General features: G+C 42.5%; 1 protein-coding gene across 5 annotated transcripts in view; it reads left to right on the forward strand.

The window, feature by feature from the left end:
- The window catches only part of NUP98 (nucleoporin 98 and 96 precursor), a 136,268-nt gene extending 117,600 nt beyond the window's left edge, over positions 1–18,668 (forward strand). For all 5 annotated transcript variants that reach the window (XM_066367287.1, XM_066367314.1, XM_066367324.1 and 2 more), the window contains 7 exons: positions 607–750; positions 1,658–1,800; positions 8,127–8,348; positions 14,344–14,585; positions 15,051–15,205; positions 17,670–17,781; positions 17,932–18,668. In XM_066367287.1, coding sequence (XP_066223384.1) covers positions 607–750; positions 1,658–1,800; positions 8,127–8,348; positions 14,344–14,585; positions 15,051–15,205; positions 17,670–17,781; positions 17,932–18,164 — 1,251 coding nt within the window. In that variant the 3' untranslated portion in view covers positions 18,165–18,668. The remainder of the gene's footprint in view (positions 1–606; positions 751–1,657; positions 1,801–8,126; positions 8,349–14,343; positions 14,586–15,050; positions 15,206–17,669; positions 17,782–17,931) is intronic.
- The last annotated feature ends 297 nt before the right edge of the window (positions 18,669–18,965 follow it).

Below are 18,965 nucleotides of genomic sequence, written 5' to 3' on the forward strand. Positions count from 1 at the left end.
AAAAAATGTTAAAATTTACTAATCCCATACCATAGTGATAAACAGCATAATTTGTTTTCTTTCTTTCTAGGCTTGTATGTTTATGTCAACATGCATATGTGCATATTTACACATGTGTATATTCAAATAAATCAGTTATACATAACAGTATTGCAGCAGTTTTTTTACTTACTGTATATGAATATTTTTCATGTTGGGCAGCCTCATTCTTTTTAATGGCCACTTCTAGTCCATTATAGGTGCCTATGCATAATTATTTTAAGCCAATTGTCTGTTGCTGCCTGTTTGATTGCCACCTTAAGGTTAAAGTAACCTTCCAAAAAGGAAGGAGCTGGTCAGAGTTTATTCACATCTTTAAGTTTTCTAATTTGGCAACTGTGCACAGTGCAAAGACCTCAGTGATTCTCCTCTCCTCTCAGAGTAGTGATTGTCTCAGTCCACCCCATTACTTGCCACCTAGTGTCTGTGTATGTTATTCCTGAATTATTAACACTGCTGTCTAGATCATTTAAGGTGTTACTTGAGTAAGTGAATAACTTGCAGACCTGGACGGTAACAAGGTAACTTATAATTTGTAGCTGTGATGGTGATTTTTGTCACCTACAGGTGTGGCAGCTCTCAGAGCAGAAGCAAATTAATGTGTGCTCCCAGTTGGATTGGAAACGCTCCCTGGCTGTCCATCTTTGGTATTTGCTTCCACCAACAGCCTCCATTTCCAGGGCACTCAGCATGTATGAAGAAGCATTTCAGGTATGTATGTCTAATGGAGCAAGCAACAATCCTGGTAGTTCTGTTTTTGCCAGAGGAAAAAAAACATCAAATCACATTTTATAATACTTTTTCCTGCTTTTTTTAAAAGTACCATAAAATTGAAATGGACCCACAAAATCTGATGGGAAACTTTTCCTTTTCTCCTGCCTCTGAACAGGGCTATCCTTAACCTCCACATGTCTGCTTCTGTTTTACTTAATATGATGTGTTTCATCTACAGCTGACTTTTTCTTTCACCCCCAAATCAAAGGGTTTTTTCTTTATTCCTAATTTCTAAGTTAGAAGAGGGGAGATAGTGAGATAGACTCCTGCATTCATCTGGACCAGGATCAACCTGGCAACCCCTCTGAAGAGCCAGTGTTCGAAGCTATTTTTAGCACCTGAGGTTCGGACCAACTGATCTATCATAAAGTGCCCGGGGCCAACACTCCAACCATTTGAGCCACTGGCTACAGGAGGGGAAGAGAAGCAGATGTTCACTTCCACTATGTGTCCTGACCGGGATTGAAACCAGGATGTCCGTATGCTGGGCTGACACTCCCCACTGAGCCACTAGCCAGGGCCTTCAGTTCTTTTCTTACTCTCCATTTTTATTATCTTTGATATTATTTGTCAGGAAAAAAGGAACCATAAAGAAACTGTGTGTAATAAACGTTGTGGCAAGAAGAGTGGTGAAATTAATGAAAAGAAAGCTATCTGAAGTCTTTACCAGTCCCCTGAAGACAAGTGGAATATGTTACGGATATAAATAATTTTAAAATCTTTGACACATTCCTTGAAAGGGCATCACATCATTCGTAATAACACATCTTGAGTAACAGATATAATAGCATCTGTGAAACACACTTGCATCTGATGTATTGTTTTATCAAATTTCTACCTTCAGAATACCTCTGAGGGTGACAGATATGCCTGCTCTCCACTTCCTTCATACCTGGAAGGCTCTGGCTATGTGGTAGAGGAGGAACAAGATTCACGGAGACCACTTCAAGACGTCTGCTTTCACCTTCTAAAACTATACAGTGACAGGTAAATACAGTCAATTGAGGGCTCTAAGAGCTTTTGAGGGTCTCTTCCCTTTTATACATGGCCTAATTGCCATTAGTCTATAAAAATATAACTTACAGGAGTTGAATAGAAAGAGCACTGGAACTAGACTTAGAAACCTAAAGTTTATTTTGATAACCTTTAATGAGATACAATTTGCATATATAAAAGTATGTTTTGAAGACGTTAACATAATATAACTCATCACAATCAAGATACTTACATTACACCCAAAGAGGTCCCTCATGCCCCTTTGCATTCAGTCACCACCCAGGACAACTCCTGACCAGTTTATCATTACTGTAGATTTGTTTGCTGTTCTAGAATTTTATATAATTGGGATCATTCTGTGTGTTATCTTTTGTGCTTGGGTTCTTTGACTTGGCAAAATGATTTTGAGATTTATGTCAAAAGATTTTTATTGCATAATTTATTCATTCATTGATGGACAGAGGTTTTCTTGTTTTGAGCTCTTATGAATCAAGTTGCTATGAGCATTTGTATCCAAAAGTGCTTATATCATTTTACATTCCCACCAAGATCTCTAGTTGCTCTATATTCCTTCAATTTTGGTATTGTCTGTTTTTAAAATTTTACCATAATAGTGGGCATATAGTAGAATTTCACATAGTGGTATGTATATGTTTTAATAAGAAATGAGTGGTTTATTTATCTTACAGTAATATATATTAATACATGCTGTTACATCTAATCAATTAATTTAAACTATCTCAGAATTGTCATTTTATATATTTTTAAAATTTATTTATTTCTTTATTTAAGTGAGTCAGGGGAGATAGAGAAACAGACTCCTGCATGTTCCCTGACCAGGAAGAGAAGCAGATGGTCACTTCTCATGTGTGCCCTAATTGGGGATTAAACTCAGGATGTCTGCATGCCCAGGAGATGCTCTACCATTGAGCCAACCAGCCAGGACCTATATTTTATATTGTATCAGAAACATTAAAGGGTTTTCGCCAGCCAAAACAGACAGTTCACTTTTTTTTTTTTTTGACAGAGTCAGAGAGAGGAACAGATGAGGACAAACAGGAAGGGAGAGAGATGAGAAGCATCAATTCTTTGTTGCGGCACCTTAGTCATTCCGTTGTTCCTTGATTCTGTCTCATATGTACCTTGACGGGGGGAGGGGGGGGCTCCAGCAGAGCAAGTGATCCCTTGCTCAAGCCAGCGACCTCGGTGTTTGAAACCAGGGTCCTCCATGCTCTATCCATTGGGCTGACAGTTCACATTTTATTTCCATTTTTCAAATACTTCCTTTTAAATATAGGGTATTTAACTATTAATTATAAAATAGTAAGCCTTTGGTTATGATAAAGTATATATAACTAAAATTGTGTTTTAATTTACATTTTTCTAATGCCTAATTATGTTAAACATTTTTTCATGTTCTTCTTTACCATCTGTAGTCCTTGCTAAAGTAGCTGTTCAAATCTTTTGTCAAGATTTTATAGGGTAACTTGTTGTGTTGTAATAGTTCTTCACTAGTTCGAGACCTCAGGGTCTCGAACCTGGGTCATTCCTCATCTCAGTCCGACACTCTATCCACTGCGCCATTTTTTATATATATATTCTGAATTTTTTTTTTAATTGAATTTATGGGGATTACATTGGTTAATAAAACTATGTTTCAAGTATACATATCATCTGCACTCTGCATCATGTGCTGACCATGGACATAAGTTCTTTATTGTAAATGTGTTTTTTACATTTATTTTTCCGCTTGATTTTTTAATATTCTTTTTACAAAATGTCCAATTAAAGTTTTAAAAGTACAAAATCAATTTTAAAAATACATACGGGGCTGTTGAGGTTTCTAGTTTATTCTCGAGTCAGTATTGATAATTTGTTACTTCTAAGGAATTTGTGTAATTCAGCATCACCAAATTTGTTGGCATAAAATTATTCGTAACATTTTTTTTTTCTGAAGCTGGAAACGGGGAGAGACAGACTCCCGCATGCGCCCGACCAGAATCCACCCGGCACGCCCACCAGGGGCGACGCTCTGCCCACCAGGGGGCGATGCTCTGCTCCTCCGGGGCGTCGCTCTGTTGCGACCAGAGCCACTCTAGCGCCTGGGGCAGAGGCCAAGGAGCCATCCCCAGCACCAGGCCATCCTTGCTCCAATGGAGCCTCCGCTGCGGGAGGGGAAGAGAGAGACAGAGAGGAAGGAGGAGGGGGTGGAGAAGCAAATGGGCTCTTCTCCTATGTGCCCTGGTCGGGAATCGAACCCGGGTCCCCCGCACGCCAGGTCGACACTCTACCGCTGAGCCAACTAGCCAGGGCCCGTAACATTTTTTATTATCCTTTTTAAATGTCTGTAGGAATTTTTTTTTTTTTTTTTTTACAGAGACAGAAAGAGAGTCAGAGAGAGGGATAGACAGGGACAGACAGACAGGAACAGAGAGATATGAGAAGCATCAATCATCAGTTTTTTATTGCAACACCTTAGTTGTTCATTGATTGCTTTCTCATATGTGCCTTGACCATGGGGCCTTCAGCAGACCAAGTAACCCCTTGCTCGAGCCAGCGATCTTGGGTCCAAGCGGGTGAGCTTTTCGCTCAAGCCAAATGAGCCTGCGCTCAAGCTGGCGACCTCGGGCTCTCGAACCTGGGTCTTCCGCATCCCAGTCCGATGCTCTATCCACTGCGTCACCACCTGGTCAGGCAAATGTCTGTAGGATCTTTAACTATGTCTCTTTCCTGACATTAGTAATTTGTGACTTTTTTTTCTTGATTAGTCTACCTTCAGTTTTTGGTTTCATTGGTTATCTCTATTCATCTAGTTCTAAATGGATCATAAACCTAAATGTCAAACTTAAAACAGTAACCTTTTGGGAGAAAACTAAGCAGAAAATCTCTGCAAATGTGGGCTAAGTAAAAAATTTCTCAGACACTAAATAAAAATGGTAAATTGGACGGCAGCAAAATTAGAAATTATTTTATTGAATGCCTATTAAAAGAATGAAAGGACAGATTGGGAGAACGTACTTGTATTTCACACATGTGGTAAAGAACTTGTATCCAGAACATTATATATATATAACTAAAATTGTGTTTTAATTTACATTTTTCTAAGAACTCTCAGAACTCAATAATAAGAAAACAACCTAATTTAAAAATCAGGTACCTGACCAGTGATGGCATAGTGGATGATGTGTTGGCCTGGGACACTGGGGTCCCAGGTTTGAAATTTTGGGATTGCCGACTTGAGTGCAGGCTTACTACCTTGAGTTGCAAGCTTGCTGGCTTGAAGGTGGGATCATCAACATGATCCCATGGTCACTGGCTCATCTGGAACCCCTCAGTCAAGGCACGTATGATGAACACTCGGTGAACAAACTAAGATGATGCAAATACAAATCGATGCTTCTCATCTCTCCCCTCCTGTTTGTCTGTCTTTCTCTCAAAAATAAAAATAGTCTGACCTGTGGTGGCGCAGTGGATAAAGCGTCAACCTGGAAATGCTACGGTCACCGGTTCAAAACCTTGGGCTTGCCTGGTCAAGGCACATATGGGAGTTGATGCTTCCAGCTCCTCCCCCTTCTCTCTCTCTGTCTCTCCTCTCTCTCCTTCTCTGTCTCTCTCTCTTCCTCTCTCTCTCCTCTCTAAAAATGAATAAATAAAATTTAAAAAAAAAATGAAAATAAAAATAAAAATTGGGCGCTCTAGCCTGACCAGGCGGTGGCGCAGTGGATAGAGCGTCGGACTGGGATGCCAAGGACCCAGGTTCAAGACCCCGAGGTGACCAGCTTGAGCGCGGGCTCATCTGGCTTGAGCAAAAAAAAAAAAAAAACAAAAAAAAAACCTCACCAGCTTGGACCCAAGGTCGCTGGCTCAAGCAAGGGGTTACTCGGTCTGCTGAAGGCCTGTGATCAAGGCACATATGAGAAAGCAATCAATGAACAACTAAGGTCTCGCAACGAAAAACTGATGATTGATGCTTCTCATCTCTCTTCGTTCCTGTCTGTCTGTCCCTGTCTATCCCTCTCTCTGACTCTCTCTATCCATCCCTGTAAAAAAAAAAAAAAAATTGGGGCGCTCTTCCTCTCAGGAGCACTCACACCTTTGCCATTCTCTTTCCCCCAGGTGCGTTCCCTTTACCTTTCCCTCTCCTAAGCTTCAAGGGCCCTTCATTTGCTTTTATCATTTGTTTCCTACACAGCCAGCTGGCTCACTTCTACTACCTCTGTAACTTTCTAAATAAACTTTCCCTTAAGATTTGAAAGAAAAAGTAAAATTGGGCACAATATTTTTTTTTTTTAATTTTTTTTTTTTCTGTATTTTTCTGAGGCCGGAAACGGGGAGAGACAGTCAGACAGACTCCCACATGCGCCCGACCGGGATCCACCCGGCACGCCCACTAGGGGGCGATGCTCTCTGCACCTCTGGGGCATCACTCTATTGCGACCAGAGCTACTCTAGCGCCTGGGGCAGAGGCCGAGGAGCCATCCCCAGCGCCCGGGCCATCTTTGCTCCAGTGGAGCCTTGGCTGCGGGAGGGGAAGAGAGAGACAGAGAGGAAGGAGAGGGGGAGGGGTGTAGAAGCAGATGGGCGCTTCTCCTGTGTGCCCTGGCCGGGAATCGAACCCGGGACTTCTGCACGCCAGGCCGACGCTCTACCACTGAGCCAACCGGCCAGGGCATGGGCACAATATTTAAATAGGTGCTTCACCAAAGACCTGGATGTCAAATTGTGAAAAGATGCTCAGCATCAGTAGACAGCAGGCATGTGCACAACAGGAGAAGCAACCATCTGCTTCTCCAACCCTCTCCCTCCCCCTCTCTCCCTCTCCTCCTACGGCCGTGGTTTGATTGATTCCAGCGTATTGGCCCTGGGTGCTGAGGATGGCTCTATGGAGCCTCCACCTCAGGCACTAAAAAGAGGTCGTTTGCAAGCATGACCCCAGACAGGCAGAGCATTCCCAGTGGGGGAACCTGGTCAGAGCACATGTGAAAGTCTGTCTCTCTGTCTCCCCTCCTCTCACTTAAAAAAAAATTAATAAATAGATTGTGATTTATCCATACAGTGGAACACTGCTCAGTCATCAAAAGGAATGAACTATTGATACATGCTGAATCATGAAATAATTTTACTTGGTTTTGAAAGAGGAGAAACAAAAGAAACCCATGTCCCCAAATGTACTCTTGATTTCAATTTATATAAGATTCTGGAAAATGCAAACTATTCTATAATGACAGAAAGAAGGTCAGTGGTTGTTTGAGAAGGATAGGTACAGGAAAGTGCAGAAGAGGGATTGCAGAGCGGCAAAAGGAAAATTTTGGAGGTGATGTGTATGTTTGTTATCTTGACCTTGGCAGTAGTTTCACAGGTATATGGCTATGTTAAAACCTAAGAAAATTTAACTTTAAATTTTTTAAATTTAATTACTTATTCACACTAGCCTTATTTGAGTGCTTAATAGCCACATGTGGCTAGTGACTATCATATTGGTTAAGACAGGTTATAGAAATTTCTATCATCATGCAGCAAAGTTCAGTTTGATAGACTTGTCAAAGAAAACTCATTATTCAGAGTGGTGTTAGGAAGTTTTAAAATGTCTGGGATCTAAGGTGAAATGTAAAAGTTATTGGTTGTTAATCTAAACTCTAGATCTTTAAAACTTGCAGGTTGTTAATCTAAACTCCCATCTCTCTCCCTTCCTGTCTGTCTGTCCCTATCTATCCCTTTCTCTGACTCTGTCTCTGTTAAAATAAATAAATAAATAATAATAATGAGTAATATCTACTGTAAATAAAATCAAAGGTAAAAATTGCAAGCCATATACTATAATAGTCTACATATAGACTATAGCTTACTAGTCATGAAAACTAGTTAGCTGTTTATACAAACAGGAGAATTAGCACTCCCAAGAGCTTCAGATAGAAAAACCTGAAAGATTCTAAGTTATATGTTTTTTAAATGGTTAAGAAATGTAATCAACACTAGAATGAATGAATGGGAGGGTGAGAACTATGGAGACACCCTGTACAAAGATGGTGAAATACATAGACCAAACAGATACCAACAAACCTGTTAGATCACATAGCCACAGAAGAGAAGATTTTTTAGATCTATAATATGGCTGAACCTGGAGGTAGATTGATACAACAGTCTCAGGAAGAGTGTGAAGCATAAGTGCAGTGTTTAATAGCCATGTGTGGCTATGTGACTAGGAACCTGTTCTCAGGTCCCTGCCTTTATTGTCTTCTGAGTCAAAGGCAGTTGACATTTAGTGCAGATGGTTTGCAGCTAGATATGGTAACCCAGTTTTATGTTCTCCTTTTCAGACATTATGATCTCAACCAGCTGCTAGAGCCTCGAAGCATAACAGCAGATCCTTTGGACTACCGCCTAAGCTGGCACTTGTGGGAGATGCTGCGGGCTCTTAACTACACACATCTCTCAGAGCAGTGTGAGGGTGTGCTGCAGGCCAGTTATGCTGGCCAACTGGAAAGTGAGGGGCTCTGGGAGTGGGCCATCTTTGTCTTCCTGCATATAGACAACTCAAGGTGAGTGAGAGGATGTTACACTGCAGTGCAGTGCCAAAGGAATTGGTCTTTTAGGGTTGAATTCAAGTAATTGTTTAGAATAGTGGTAATCAACCTTTTATACCTACCGTCCACTTTTGTATCTCTTAGTAGTAAAATTTTCTAACTGCCCACCGGTTCCACAGTAATGGTGATTTATAAAGTAGGGAAGTAACTTTACTTTATAAAATTTATAAAGCAGTTATAGCAAGTTAAAGCATATAATAATAATTACTAAGTACTTTGTCGGATTTTTGCTAAGTTTTGCAGAATAAATCTTTATAAAACAACTTACTATAGTTAAAATCTATCTTTTTATTTATACTTTGGTTGCTCTGCTATTGCCCACCATGAAAGCTGGAACGCTCACTAGTGGGCAGTAGGGACCAGGTTGACTACCACTGGTTTAGAATATATTTTGGGTCCAGCCTTGTGATAAATCTTAAGACAGTTCAACCCACAGCCTACAATGTCTATATTCATGTGAACAAGTTAGAAATGAAACTGCCTTTTTTTTTTAAGTGAGAGAGAGAGGACTGGGGTGGAGGTGGAAGGGGAACAGACAGGAAGGAGAGATAAGAGAAGCATCAGCTTATAGCTGCGGCACCTTAGTTGTTCATTGATTGCTTTCTTATATGTGCATTGACCAGAGATCTCCAGCAAAGCCAGTGACCTCTTGCTCAAGCCAGCAACCATGGGGTCATGTCTATGATCCCTCACTCAAGCCAGCAACCCCACACTCAAGCCAGATGAGCCCATTCTCAAGCCAGTGACGTCACGGTTTTGAACCTGGGTCCTCAGCGTCCCAAGCTGACTCTCTATTCACTGCACCACTGCCTGGTCAGGCCAGACTTTACTTTTTTTTATTCATTTTAGAGAGGAGAGGGAGAGGCAGAGAGGAGAGACAGAGAGAGAGAAGGGGGGGAGGAGCTGGAAGCATCAACTCCCATATGTGCCTTGACCAGGCAAGCCCAGGGTTTCGAACCGGCGACCTCAGCATTTCTAGGTCGACACTTTATCCACTGCGCCACCACAGGTCAGGCCCAAACTTTACTTTTTAAAAAAATTTTTATTTATTAATTTTTAGAAAGAGGAAGGGAGAGAGAAACAGGAGCATTGATCTGTTCCTATATGTGCTTTGACCAGGGATTGAACTGGCAACCTTGGCAATTCAGGACAATGCTCTAATTAACCGAGCTTCCAGCCAGGGGTAAATTTTACTATTTATCATATGACCTCACTGGTCTGAGAAGGGAGAACAGATCTCTGGGAACTGCAGAGAATCTCTAGAAAGATTCAGAGACCCTATAAAAATTGCAGTAGGAAATGATCAAGTGGAAAAGAGAAGGATATGGCTGGATGGGGAAACCCCATTAATTTAGGCACAGATTGACTTGAGTGGCGTGTTTAGAATTACAGTAGTACCCATTATACCTGCAGATTTAATTAACTGTGGTCAATAGCACAAGAATATTAAATGGAAAATTCAAAAAATAAACAATTCATAAGTTTTTAATTATGTGTCATTCTGATTAGCATGATGAAATCTCACTGTCCAGTATATTCATGCTGTATATGCTGCCCACCTGTCAGTCACTTAGTAGCCATATGGGTTATCAGATTAGTTGTCACAGTACCACAGTGCTTGTGTTCAAATCTTTATTTTATTTTGGTCCCAGAACACAAGAGTAGTGATAGTGGCAATTCAGGTATGCCAAAGAGAAGCCATAGAGTGCTTCGTTTATTTGAAAAGGTGAGTACAGTTCATTAAGATATTTTGAGCCTGATCAGGTGGTGGCGCAGTGGATAGAGCATTGGACTGGGATGCGGAGGACCCAGTTTGAGACCCCGAGGTTGCCAGCTTTAGTCAGGCTCATCTGGTTTGAGCAAAGCTCACCAGCTTGGACCCAAGGTCGCTGGCTCGAGCAAGGGTTTACTCAGTTGGCTGAAGGCCCGCGATCAAGGCACATGTGAGAAAGCAATCAATGAACAACTAAGGTATCGCTGTGAAAAAATGATGATTGATGCTTCTCATCTCTCTCCATTCCTGTCTGTCTGTCCCTATCTATTCCTCTCTCTCTCTCTGTCCCTATGGGGGAAAAAATCATAATAAAGTGAACTTAAAAAATATATATATTTTGAGAGTGAGACCACATTCACATAACTTTTATTATAGTATGTTGTTACAATGTTCACTTTTATAATTAGTTGTTGTTAATCTCTTAATGTGCCTGATTTAAAAACAGTATATATAGGGTTCAGTACTATCCACTGTTGCTGCCATCCACTGAGGGTCTTGGAATGTTTTCCCTCAGATAAGGGGGAACTACTACACTGTTCACAAAAATTAGGGGATCAGAGAATGTGCAGACGCTCCAGTACTTTCAGCCTTTTGTATAGTGCATTTTCACCAATGAAATAAAAGTTGGTTTTGTACCTCATTTGCATAATTGAACAACTTTCTTTGACTTGTTGGTTGTTTTTCTGATGTTCTTGTTTAATAAAAAAAATCAGATGCTTCTTTTATCACTTCATATTCATTTTGAAATATCCCCTAATTTTTGTGAGCAGTATATGTACAGAAATGATGTTGACTCGGCCGAGTGGATCCTTAAAGTGATGTAATGGGTTGACAGAGGGGGATCAAAGGCTCCTGCTTTGTCTCTGTTGGCTTTCTCCCTCTCTGTTTCCTCTCTCTGGCCTTCCTTTGCCATCCACCCATCCCCATCCTTCAAGTTCGATTGTACCACATTTACCAAGGCAACCTTGCTTAAATGTGTAATGTTTTGGTTCTCTTCATACTGTGAATGTTGGAGGTTTTTTGTTGTTAGTGGTAGTGTGGGGCATTACAATAATAACAAAACCAAACATTTATGTAGTATTTTGTTATATATTCCTTTTCATGTATTTATACTTTATTGTACTTTACATGTATTATTAACTCGTTTAATGCTCATAATGAACCTATGAGATAGACACTCATTTATTTTACAGATGACCAACCCAAGGCACAATGAGATTAAATAACTTTCACTCAAAATCACATATCCAGTAAATGGCAGAGGGAGGCTTCAGACTCAAAACACCCAGAGTCTATGCTGTTAATCACTGTGCTGCATTCTGTAGTGTTGTATGGTGTGGAAAGAAGTTAGTTTTGTTGTCAGGCTCGCCTAAATTCTGAATCTACCATGTACTCACTTTGACCTAGGGTAAAGCTTACTCACGCTTGACTTTTAGCAAAGATACTCTTCAGACTTCAGGGTTTGTTTTGTTTGTTTTTTAGTAAACTGTTTTATTCAAAAGCTTCTCAGCACCATCTTATTATCAGAAAGAATGGGTATCACCTTTTCCTGCCACCTCAACTCCCAATTCCAGAGGCAGAGGTTAAACCATTTGGCGTGAGTGCTTAATGTGTAATTAAGCACTCACTAATACTATAATTCAGATCATGATAAGGTTTTGGTGGTTCTCCCATAAGCTCTAGTTTTTTAATCTGTAAAATCATGGTATTAATCCCTATTCGAAGGTGATTGGGGGATTAAAGGAATAAAAGTATAAAACAACTAGTACAGATTTCTCTAAGAAATTTCACTTTCCTTTTCCCCTACTGGGAAGCAAAATGACTCCACACTTTCTTTGTGAGTTTGTTTAAACATACGGGGAATTTCACATGGTAAAAGGCAGGCTGTTGGGTGACGAATGATTCAGTTTGCTGTGGGGAGGCAGATCCTGTTTACTGAGGTAACAAATGGAGGGGGTGCTGGCAAGGCAGTTGTGAGATTGGGAGTTTTTGAAAAGCCTAGGAGTTCAGAAAAGAATCTAAGATGAGAATACTTTTGGACTAAAATTTAATGGCTGGTCTTTTTGCCCAGGCAGAAAAGGTTTTTTCCTTGAGGACCCTTAATGCCTGACAAACTGGTGGTGCAGTGGATAGAGCATTGGCCTGGGATACAGAGGACCCAGGTTCGAAACCCTGAGGTCACCAGCTTGAGCACAGGGTTGCTGACTTGAGCATTGGATCATAGACGTAACCCAACAGTTACTGGTTTGAGCCCAGGGTCACTGGCTTTCTGCCTGTCTGTCCCTTTCTTTGTCTCTGTCTGTTTTAAAAAAAAAAAAAAAAGAAGGACATGGCAGAGGCCCTGGCTGGTTGGCTCAGTGGTAGAGCATCAGCCTGACAGGTGGAAGTCCCGGGTTCAATTCCCAGCCAGGGCACACAGGAGAAGGAAGCGCCGATCTGCTTCTCCACCCTTCCCCCTCTCCTTTCTCTCTATCTCTTCCCCTCCCGCAGCCAAAGCTCCATTGGAGCAAAGTTGGCCCGGGCACTGAGGATGGCTCCATGGCCTCTGCCTCAGGCGCTAGAATGGCTTCGATTGCAGCGGAGTAATGCTCCAGAGGGGCCGATCATTGCCTCCTGCTGGGCATGCTGGATGGATTCTGGTCGGGCACATATGGGAGTCTGTCTGCCTCCCCCCCCCCTCACTTTGGAAAAAAAATACCAAAAAAAGAAGGACGTGGAAGAGACTTACAGATACTTTGCATATTTGTCCTTACTGTGTGGAGGACAGGGAAGGGAGAAGGTTAGAAAATGAACTACAGCCCAGGCTGGGTAGTTCATTTGGTTGGATTGTCGTGTCAGTGCACCAAGATTGCTGGTTTGGTCCCCAGATAAGGCACATATAAGAATCAACCAATTGTTCTGGCTGGCTATCTCATTTGGTTAGAGCATCAACCTAAAGGGCAAAGGTTGTAGGTTTAATCCCCAGCCAGGGCACAAAAAGGAATGGATTGATATCTCTCTGTCCCTTTCTCTCTCTCTAAAATAAATAATTTTTTAAAATTATTATTTTTAAGTGCGAGAGAGAGAAGCACAGGAAGAGAGAGTTGAGAAACATCAGCTCATAGGTGCAGCTGATTGTTCATTGATTGTTTTCTCATATGTGCCTTGAACTGGTGGCTCCAGCTGATCCAGTGACCCTTTGCACAAACCAGCAACCTTTGGGCTCAAGCCAGCAACCTTGGGGTCATGTCTGTGATCCCATGCTCAAGTCTGCTACCCCGCACTCAAGGCAATGATTTTGGGGTTTTGAACCTGGGTCCTCAGCATCTCAGGTCAACACTGTATCCACTGTCCCACCACCAATCAAACATTAAAGTATTTTTTAAAAATCAACCAATGAAGCTCTGGCTGGTTCACTCAGTGGTAGAGTGTCAGCCTGGCTTGTGGATGTCTTGGGTTCAATTCCAGTCAGGACACACAGGAGAAGCACCCATTTGCTTTTCCATCCCTCCCCCTCTGGCTTTTTTCTCTTTCTCTTTCTCTCTCTCTCTCTCTCTCTCTCTCTCTCTCTCTCTCTCCCTCCCCTCCCCTCCTCCTACAGCCACGGCTCAATTGGAGCAAGTTGGCCCCAGGTGCTGAGGATGGCTCCATGGCCTCCACCTCAGGTGCTAAGAAGAGCTTGGTTGCATAGCAGTGGAGCAATACCCCAGATGGGCAGAGCATCGCTCCCCTAGTGGGCTTGCCAGGTGGATCCCAGTCAGGGTACATGCGGGAGTCAGTCTCTGCCTCCCGTCCTCACTGGAAAGGAAAAAAAAGAGCTGCAGAGGGCTTCTCTTTGGAGTATAAAATTCCCTATCCCAGTCCTTGATCTCCTATTACTAAAAAAGAAATAAAGAGATCCTAGCTAGGGAAAGCGTTTTCTGGGTAGTGGGGTCCTTCCCTAGAATATTAGTTTTCAGACTTTTTTGAACATGAAGATACAATGTGCACAGATACTTTCTATTTTATTTAAAAAAGAAATCTTGTTGTGATGGCTTTTGAGTGTGTGTGTCTGTGTGTGTGTGAAGTTTGAGGTGATCCACTACAGGTAGAGACCTAAAGATTGAGAGACTGCCCCAGGGGCTGGCCATTAGTTGTCTGAGTCACCCTTCTCCATCTACAAAGCTGAGACTTATTTCAGCTTCTCTCTCCCTATAGTATACGTGAGAAGGCTGTTCGAGAGCTGCTTACCCGGCATTGCCAATTGATGGAGACCCCTGAATCTTGGGCTAAAGAGACTTTTCTGACCCAAAAGCTTTGTGTGCCTGCTGAGTGGATTCATGAGGCCAAAGCAGTGCGAGCACGCATGGAATTCGACAGGCACTTGGAGGCCCTCTATTTATTTAAAGCTGGTCACTGGAACCACTGCCACAAACTCGTCATCCGGCACTTAGCTTCTGGTAAGTGCTTCACTCTAGGGCTTCTGTCTCCTGTAATCACCCCAAATCCTCCCAGCCTCTGAACTCCATGAGGAGTCAGGACAGAGATGATGCTCAGTATGGGACATGGCAGACATGAATCAGATAAGCTCTCTGTGCAGGCGAAGGATGGCCAGAATGAAGGGTAGAGGGGCAGGGGGTAGGCAGCAATATTATGTTATTATCTACCAGAAATATTCTTTCTAATTATGTTAAGCTTTGTTTATTTAGGGAATTTAATTTAGCAACACAAGAGCTGAAGCCAGAAATTCTTCATGGTTTGTTTGTTTTTTAAGAGAATTTCAAAATATCTACTTGAAATTCTCAAGCGTGACCCCTCATTATTTCTCATCCTTCCTGTCTTAGATTTCTGCTGTGTCCTTCCTCTGGGCACTTTCGGGAACCATATACCTGTACAGACATAGTGCTCAGTATTTTGTTTTTCAGATGCTATCATTAATGAGAATTATGACTACCTGAAGGGGTTCTTGGAAGACCTTGCACCTCTGGAGCGCAGTAGCCTAATCCAGGACTGGGAAACATCTGGCCTTGTTTACCTGGACTATATTCAGGTCCTTGAAATGGTCCACCATATACAACAGGTACCTGAGTTCCTTAAACCTTAGCCTGGTTTTCTCTTTCTCTGGCCCTCAAAGAGACCTCAAAGAGCCTGAACAATGACTTGAAAAACTGATTGGCACAAGAGATAGTACTGTCGGTGCAGAAGGGACTTTTTTTTTTTTAACTCATTTTTGTATTTTTCTGAAGTTGGAAATGGGGAGGCAGTCAGACAGACTCCCGCATGCGCCCGACTGGGATCCATCCGGCACGCCCACCAGGGGGCGATGCTCTGTTGCAACCAGAGCCATTCTAGAGCCTGAGGCAGAGGCCATGGAGCCATCCTCAGCGCCTGGGCCAACTTTGCTCCAATGGAGCCTTGGCTGTGGGAGGGGAAGAGAGAGACAGAGAGGAAGAGGGGTGGAGAAGCAGATGGGCGCTTCTCCTGTGTGCCCTGGCTGGGAATCAAACCGGGACTCCTGCACGGCATAGAAGGGACATTTTTATGAGGCTACTTTGATGTAGCCATTTTGGCTTGACAGCAGTATCAAAATTTAAAAACATTTTTTGTGCTTCTTACCAAGTAGTATGTACAGTAGACATTCCCGCAGTTTATCTATAGTCAGTTTCCTGCTGCTGTTCAGCCCTAGTTCAAATGAGGTCAGGGATGCAAAATAGAGAGTAAGGTCAGAGATTTGGTGAAGATAATTATTTCACACGTCATTTGGTATGTTAAAATTGCAAGCATTTGCCCTGGCTGGATAGCTCTGTTGGTTGGAGTGTCGTCCCAAAGCACAGAGGTTACCGGTTCAATGTCACCTTACTAGGCAGTGGCACAGTGGATAGAGTGTTAGCCTGGTATGCTAAGGACCCGGCTTTGAAACCCTGAGGTTGCTGGCATGAGCACGGGCTCATCAGATGGAGCACGGGGTTGCCAACTTGAGCATGGGATCATAGACATGACCCCAAGATCACTGGCTTGAGCACGGGGTCACTGGCTCAGCTGGATACCCCCGGTCAAGGCATATATGAGAAAGCAATCAGTGAACATTTAAGGTGTCACAACTATGAGTTGATGCTTATCTCTATCCCTTCTTTTCTGTCGCTCTCTCTCCCTTTCTCTCTCACTAAAAATACATATATGTCTTGAGTCAGACTCAATAATCAAAGCATAGATTTCCATTGTTTAAAGCACAAAGATCAAACTCTTAAAGGTAGCATTCAAGCCCCTATAGAGGATTTTACCTTTCTGTCACTATCTGATATTATTTCTTTATTTCCTTTGAGTTTCATGGGAGCAAATACCTTGTGTTATCTGTTTACCACTTCTTAAAGTCAAGTTAAAGACTGGGTTTGGGTGGATGAAAAAGAAAGTACTTGTATAGACATTAAATTGTAGACTCTGCAATGCCCCCCAAGAGTGGATTCAATGAGAGATACTTGGAAGGGTTGAATGAGTCATTTGAAGGAGGAGAAAGTGATGGGAGACTTAGTAGGTAGGTATTTATATAATGTCAGAGTCTGAGAGGGGTTTGCTAACCAACAGTTAATAAGACAAATAAGGATAAGATGTTGCTGGAAAATATTCAGAATGTAAGTAATGAATGAAAATACAGACTTGCTTTTTATTTTTAGTAAGACTACTCTGGCTACAATATGATAGGAAAAAGGATACAGAAGGGGATGACACTGAAGGTTGTGATCAGGTTCTTAAGATATTTCAAGTGAGAAGTAATGGTAACCTGAGCTAGCACAGTGGCCCTGGCAGAGGGAATGGAAGATTGGAATATTAGGCTAGAGATAAAGATTGAGGGATTAGCAGCACATTGATTGTAACTGGAGCCATAGAAGTAAATCACAACATATAGGGAGAGGCTGGACAGTGAGAAGAAGGCTGTGAACTTGGAGTGAGGAGACATAAATTAAGTGCTACTTTGGGCTTCACCTCTTACCGTTGTGCACCTGTGAAATCATACCATTCCTCTGAACCCAGATTTATCTAGATTTTTGGTGTCGTGTTAGAACTTATTAGTTACATGGTTCATGAAGGGTGATCTCAAGCCCAGACCAGGTAGCTCAGTTGGTTAGACCATTTACCTTGATACACCAAGGTTGCAGGTTCAATCCCTGGTCAGGGGACATACAAAAATCAACCAGTGAATGCATAAATAAATGGAAAAGTTGATAATTTCTTTCTCTACTTTCCTCTCTCTCTACAGTTGGGTTTTGGGGGGGTTTTTGATGTTTTTTTTAATCAGTGTTGATCTCAAGACTTTTTCAATCCAAGTCTCTATGTACTATATTACTTTCCTCTTGAGTAGTACCACAAACCCATACCTTGTTCTCAGCAAGTAGGCAGGATACTATGACATGACACTGCTAGCCGGCTTCTTGGGTTTTCCCTCCCTTACCTCACTGTTGTTCCAGAGTTTTGCAGTCTCATCTGTGGATAAGATTGTGGTGATGGGAGCTTCTCTTGGCCTAATTGGTTTCTCTGCTGTTTTGTAGGTGGAGTGCTCAGGTTATGACCTGGAGCAGTTACACACCAAAGTGATCTCACTATGCAACCGGATAGAGCAGATCCAGTGTTACAATGCCAAGGATCGCTTGGCTCAGTCAGGTAAGCCTCTAGCCTCTCCCTGCTTTCTGCCTGCTTGTTTCCTGTCTTAATGATTATTATATATACAAGCCCTATATATTGATTCCCCCCCCCAGTGACCACCCTTCCCCAACTTCGGTCCTTGGTGCTTATTCTACTTTATCTCTCCAGATATGGCCAAACGTGTAGCCAACCTTTTGCGAGTGGTACTGAGCCTTCAGCATGCCCCTGATGCAAGCTCTGACTCAACACCAGATCCTCAGCGAGTCCCTCTGCGCTTGTTGGCTCCCCACATTGGCCGGCTCCCCATGCCTGAGGACTATGCCTTGGAGGAACTGCGTGGCCTCACGCAGTCCTACCTTCGAGAACTGACTCTTCGAGAATTGACTATTGGGAGCCAGTGAGCCCCAGGCTCCTCCCAGCACACTCACATGTTCATTCATACTCCCCACACAGAGGTCCCCTACATTGAGTTGATCAGCACTGGGTTGCCTGTGGAATCCACTGTCCCGTTCTGCTACCCCAAACACTATCCTCCAGTTGTTCAGGGCTTTCTTAATACAGAGTACAGCATAAGGGCTTTTGGAACCCAAAAAAGAAGCCAAGTCTCTTTGTACCATCCTCAAGATCATTTCTCTTTTTAAAAATGATCAATAAAGCGCCTTTGGCAGAATCCCCTCAAAGAACCAGGGAATGCTTTTCCACCTTCAGCCATTGTGGATCATGTGACCTTTCATGCCAACCTGCTACCCTGCTCCTACTCCAACTCTTTTATACTAGAACTCTAGGAGTGAGACAGATAACGGGACAAATGTGTTGATCTAAGACTGTCCTTCCTTAACAAATGAACTATCCAAAGAAGTAAGAAGAATCGGTCTCTTAAGTAGGTTGATGAGTTAACACTGAGTTTGAGAGCTAGAACAGGGTTGGGCTGAGGATGCAGAACAAGGTCTTGCTGACACATGTAGGGAAGAAGTGTGTACCTGCCGTGGAGGGCTGGATCTTCAAGGCTTGGTTTTTCCTGCCTTGAATTTTCTGTGAACACCAAACCTTCCCTACTACCATGTGCAGGAGCCCTTGGTCACACATCCTTGTCTCTGAGAAGCTCCCAGAACTCAGTTTGGTCCCTGGTTTTGTCATCTTGCTAGGCCTCCTGTCTAGATTTGCCTGCGAGTTTGGATAAAACATGGCAGGCTGGGTAGCCC

The sequence above is a fragment of the Saccopteryx leptura genome, chromosome 1, assembly GCF_036850995.1.
Source record: "Saccopteryx leptura isolate mSacLep1 chromosome 1, mSacLep1_pri_phased_curated, whole genome shotgun sequence".
Lineage (NCBI taxonomy): Eukaryota > Metazoa > Chordata > Mammalia > Chiroptera > Emballonuridae > Saccopteryx > Saccopteryx leptura.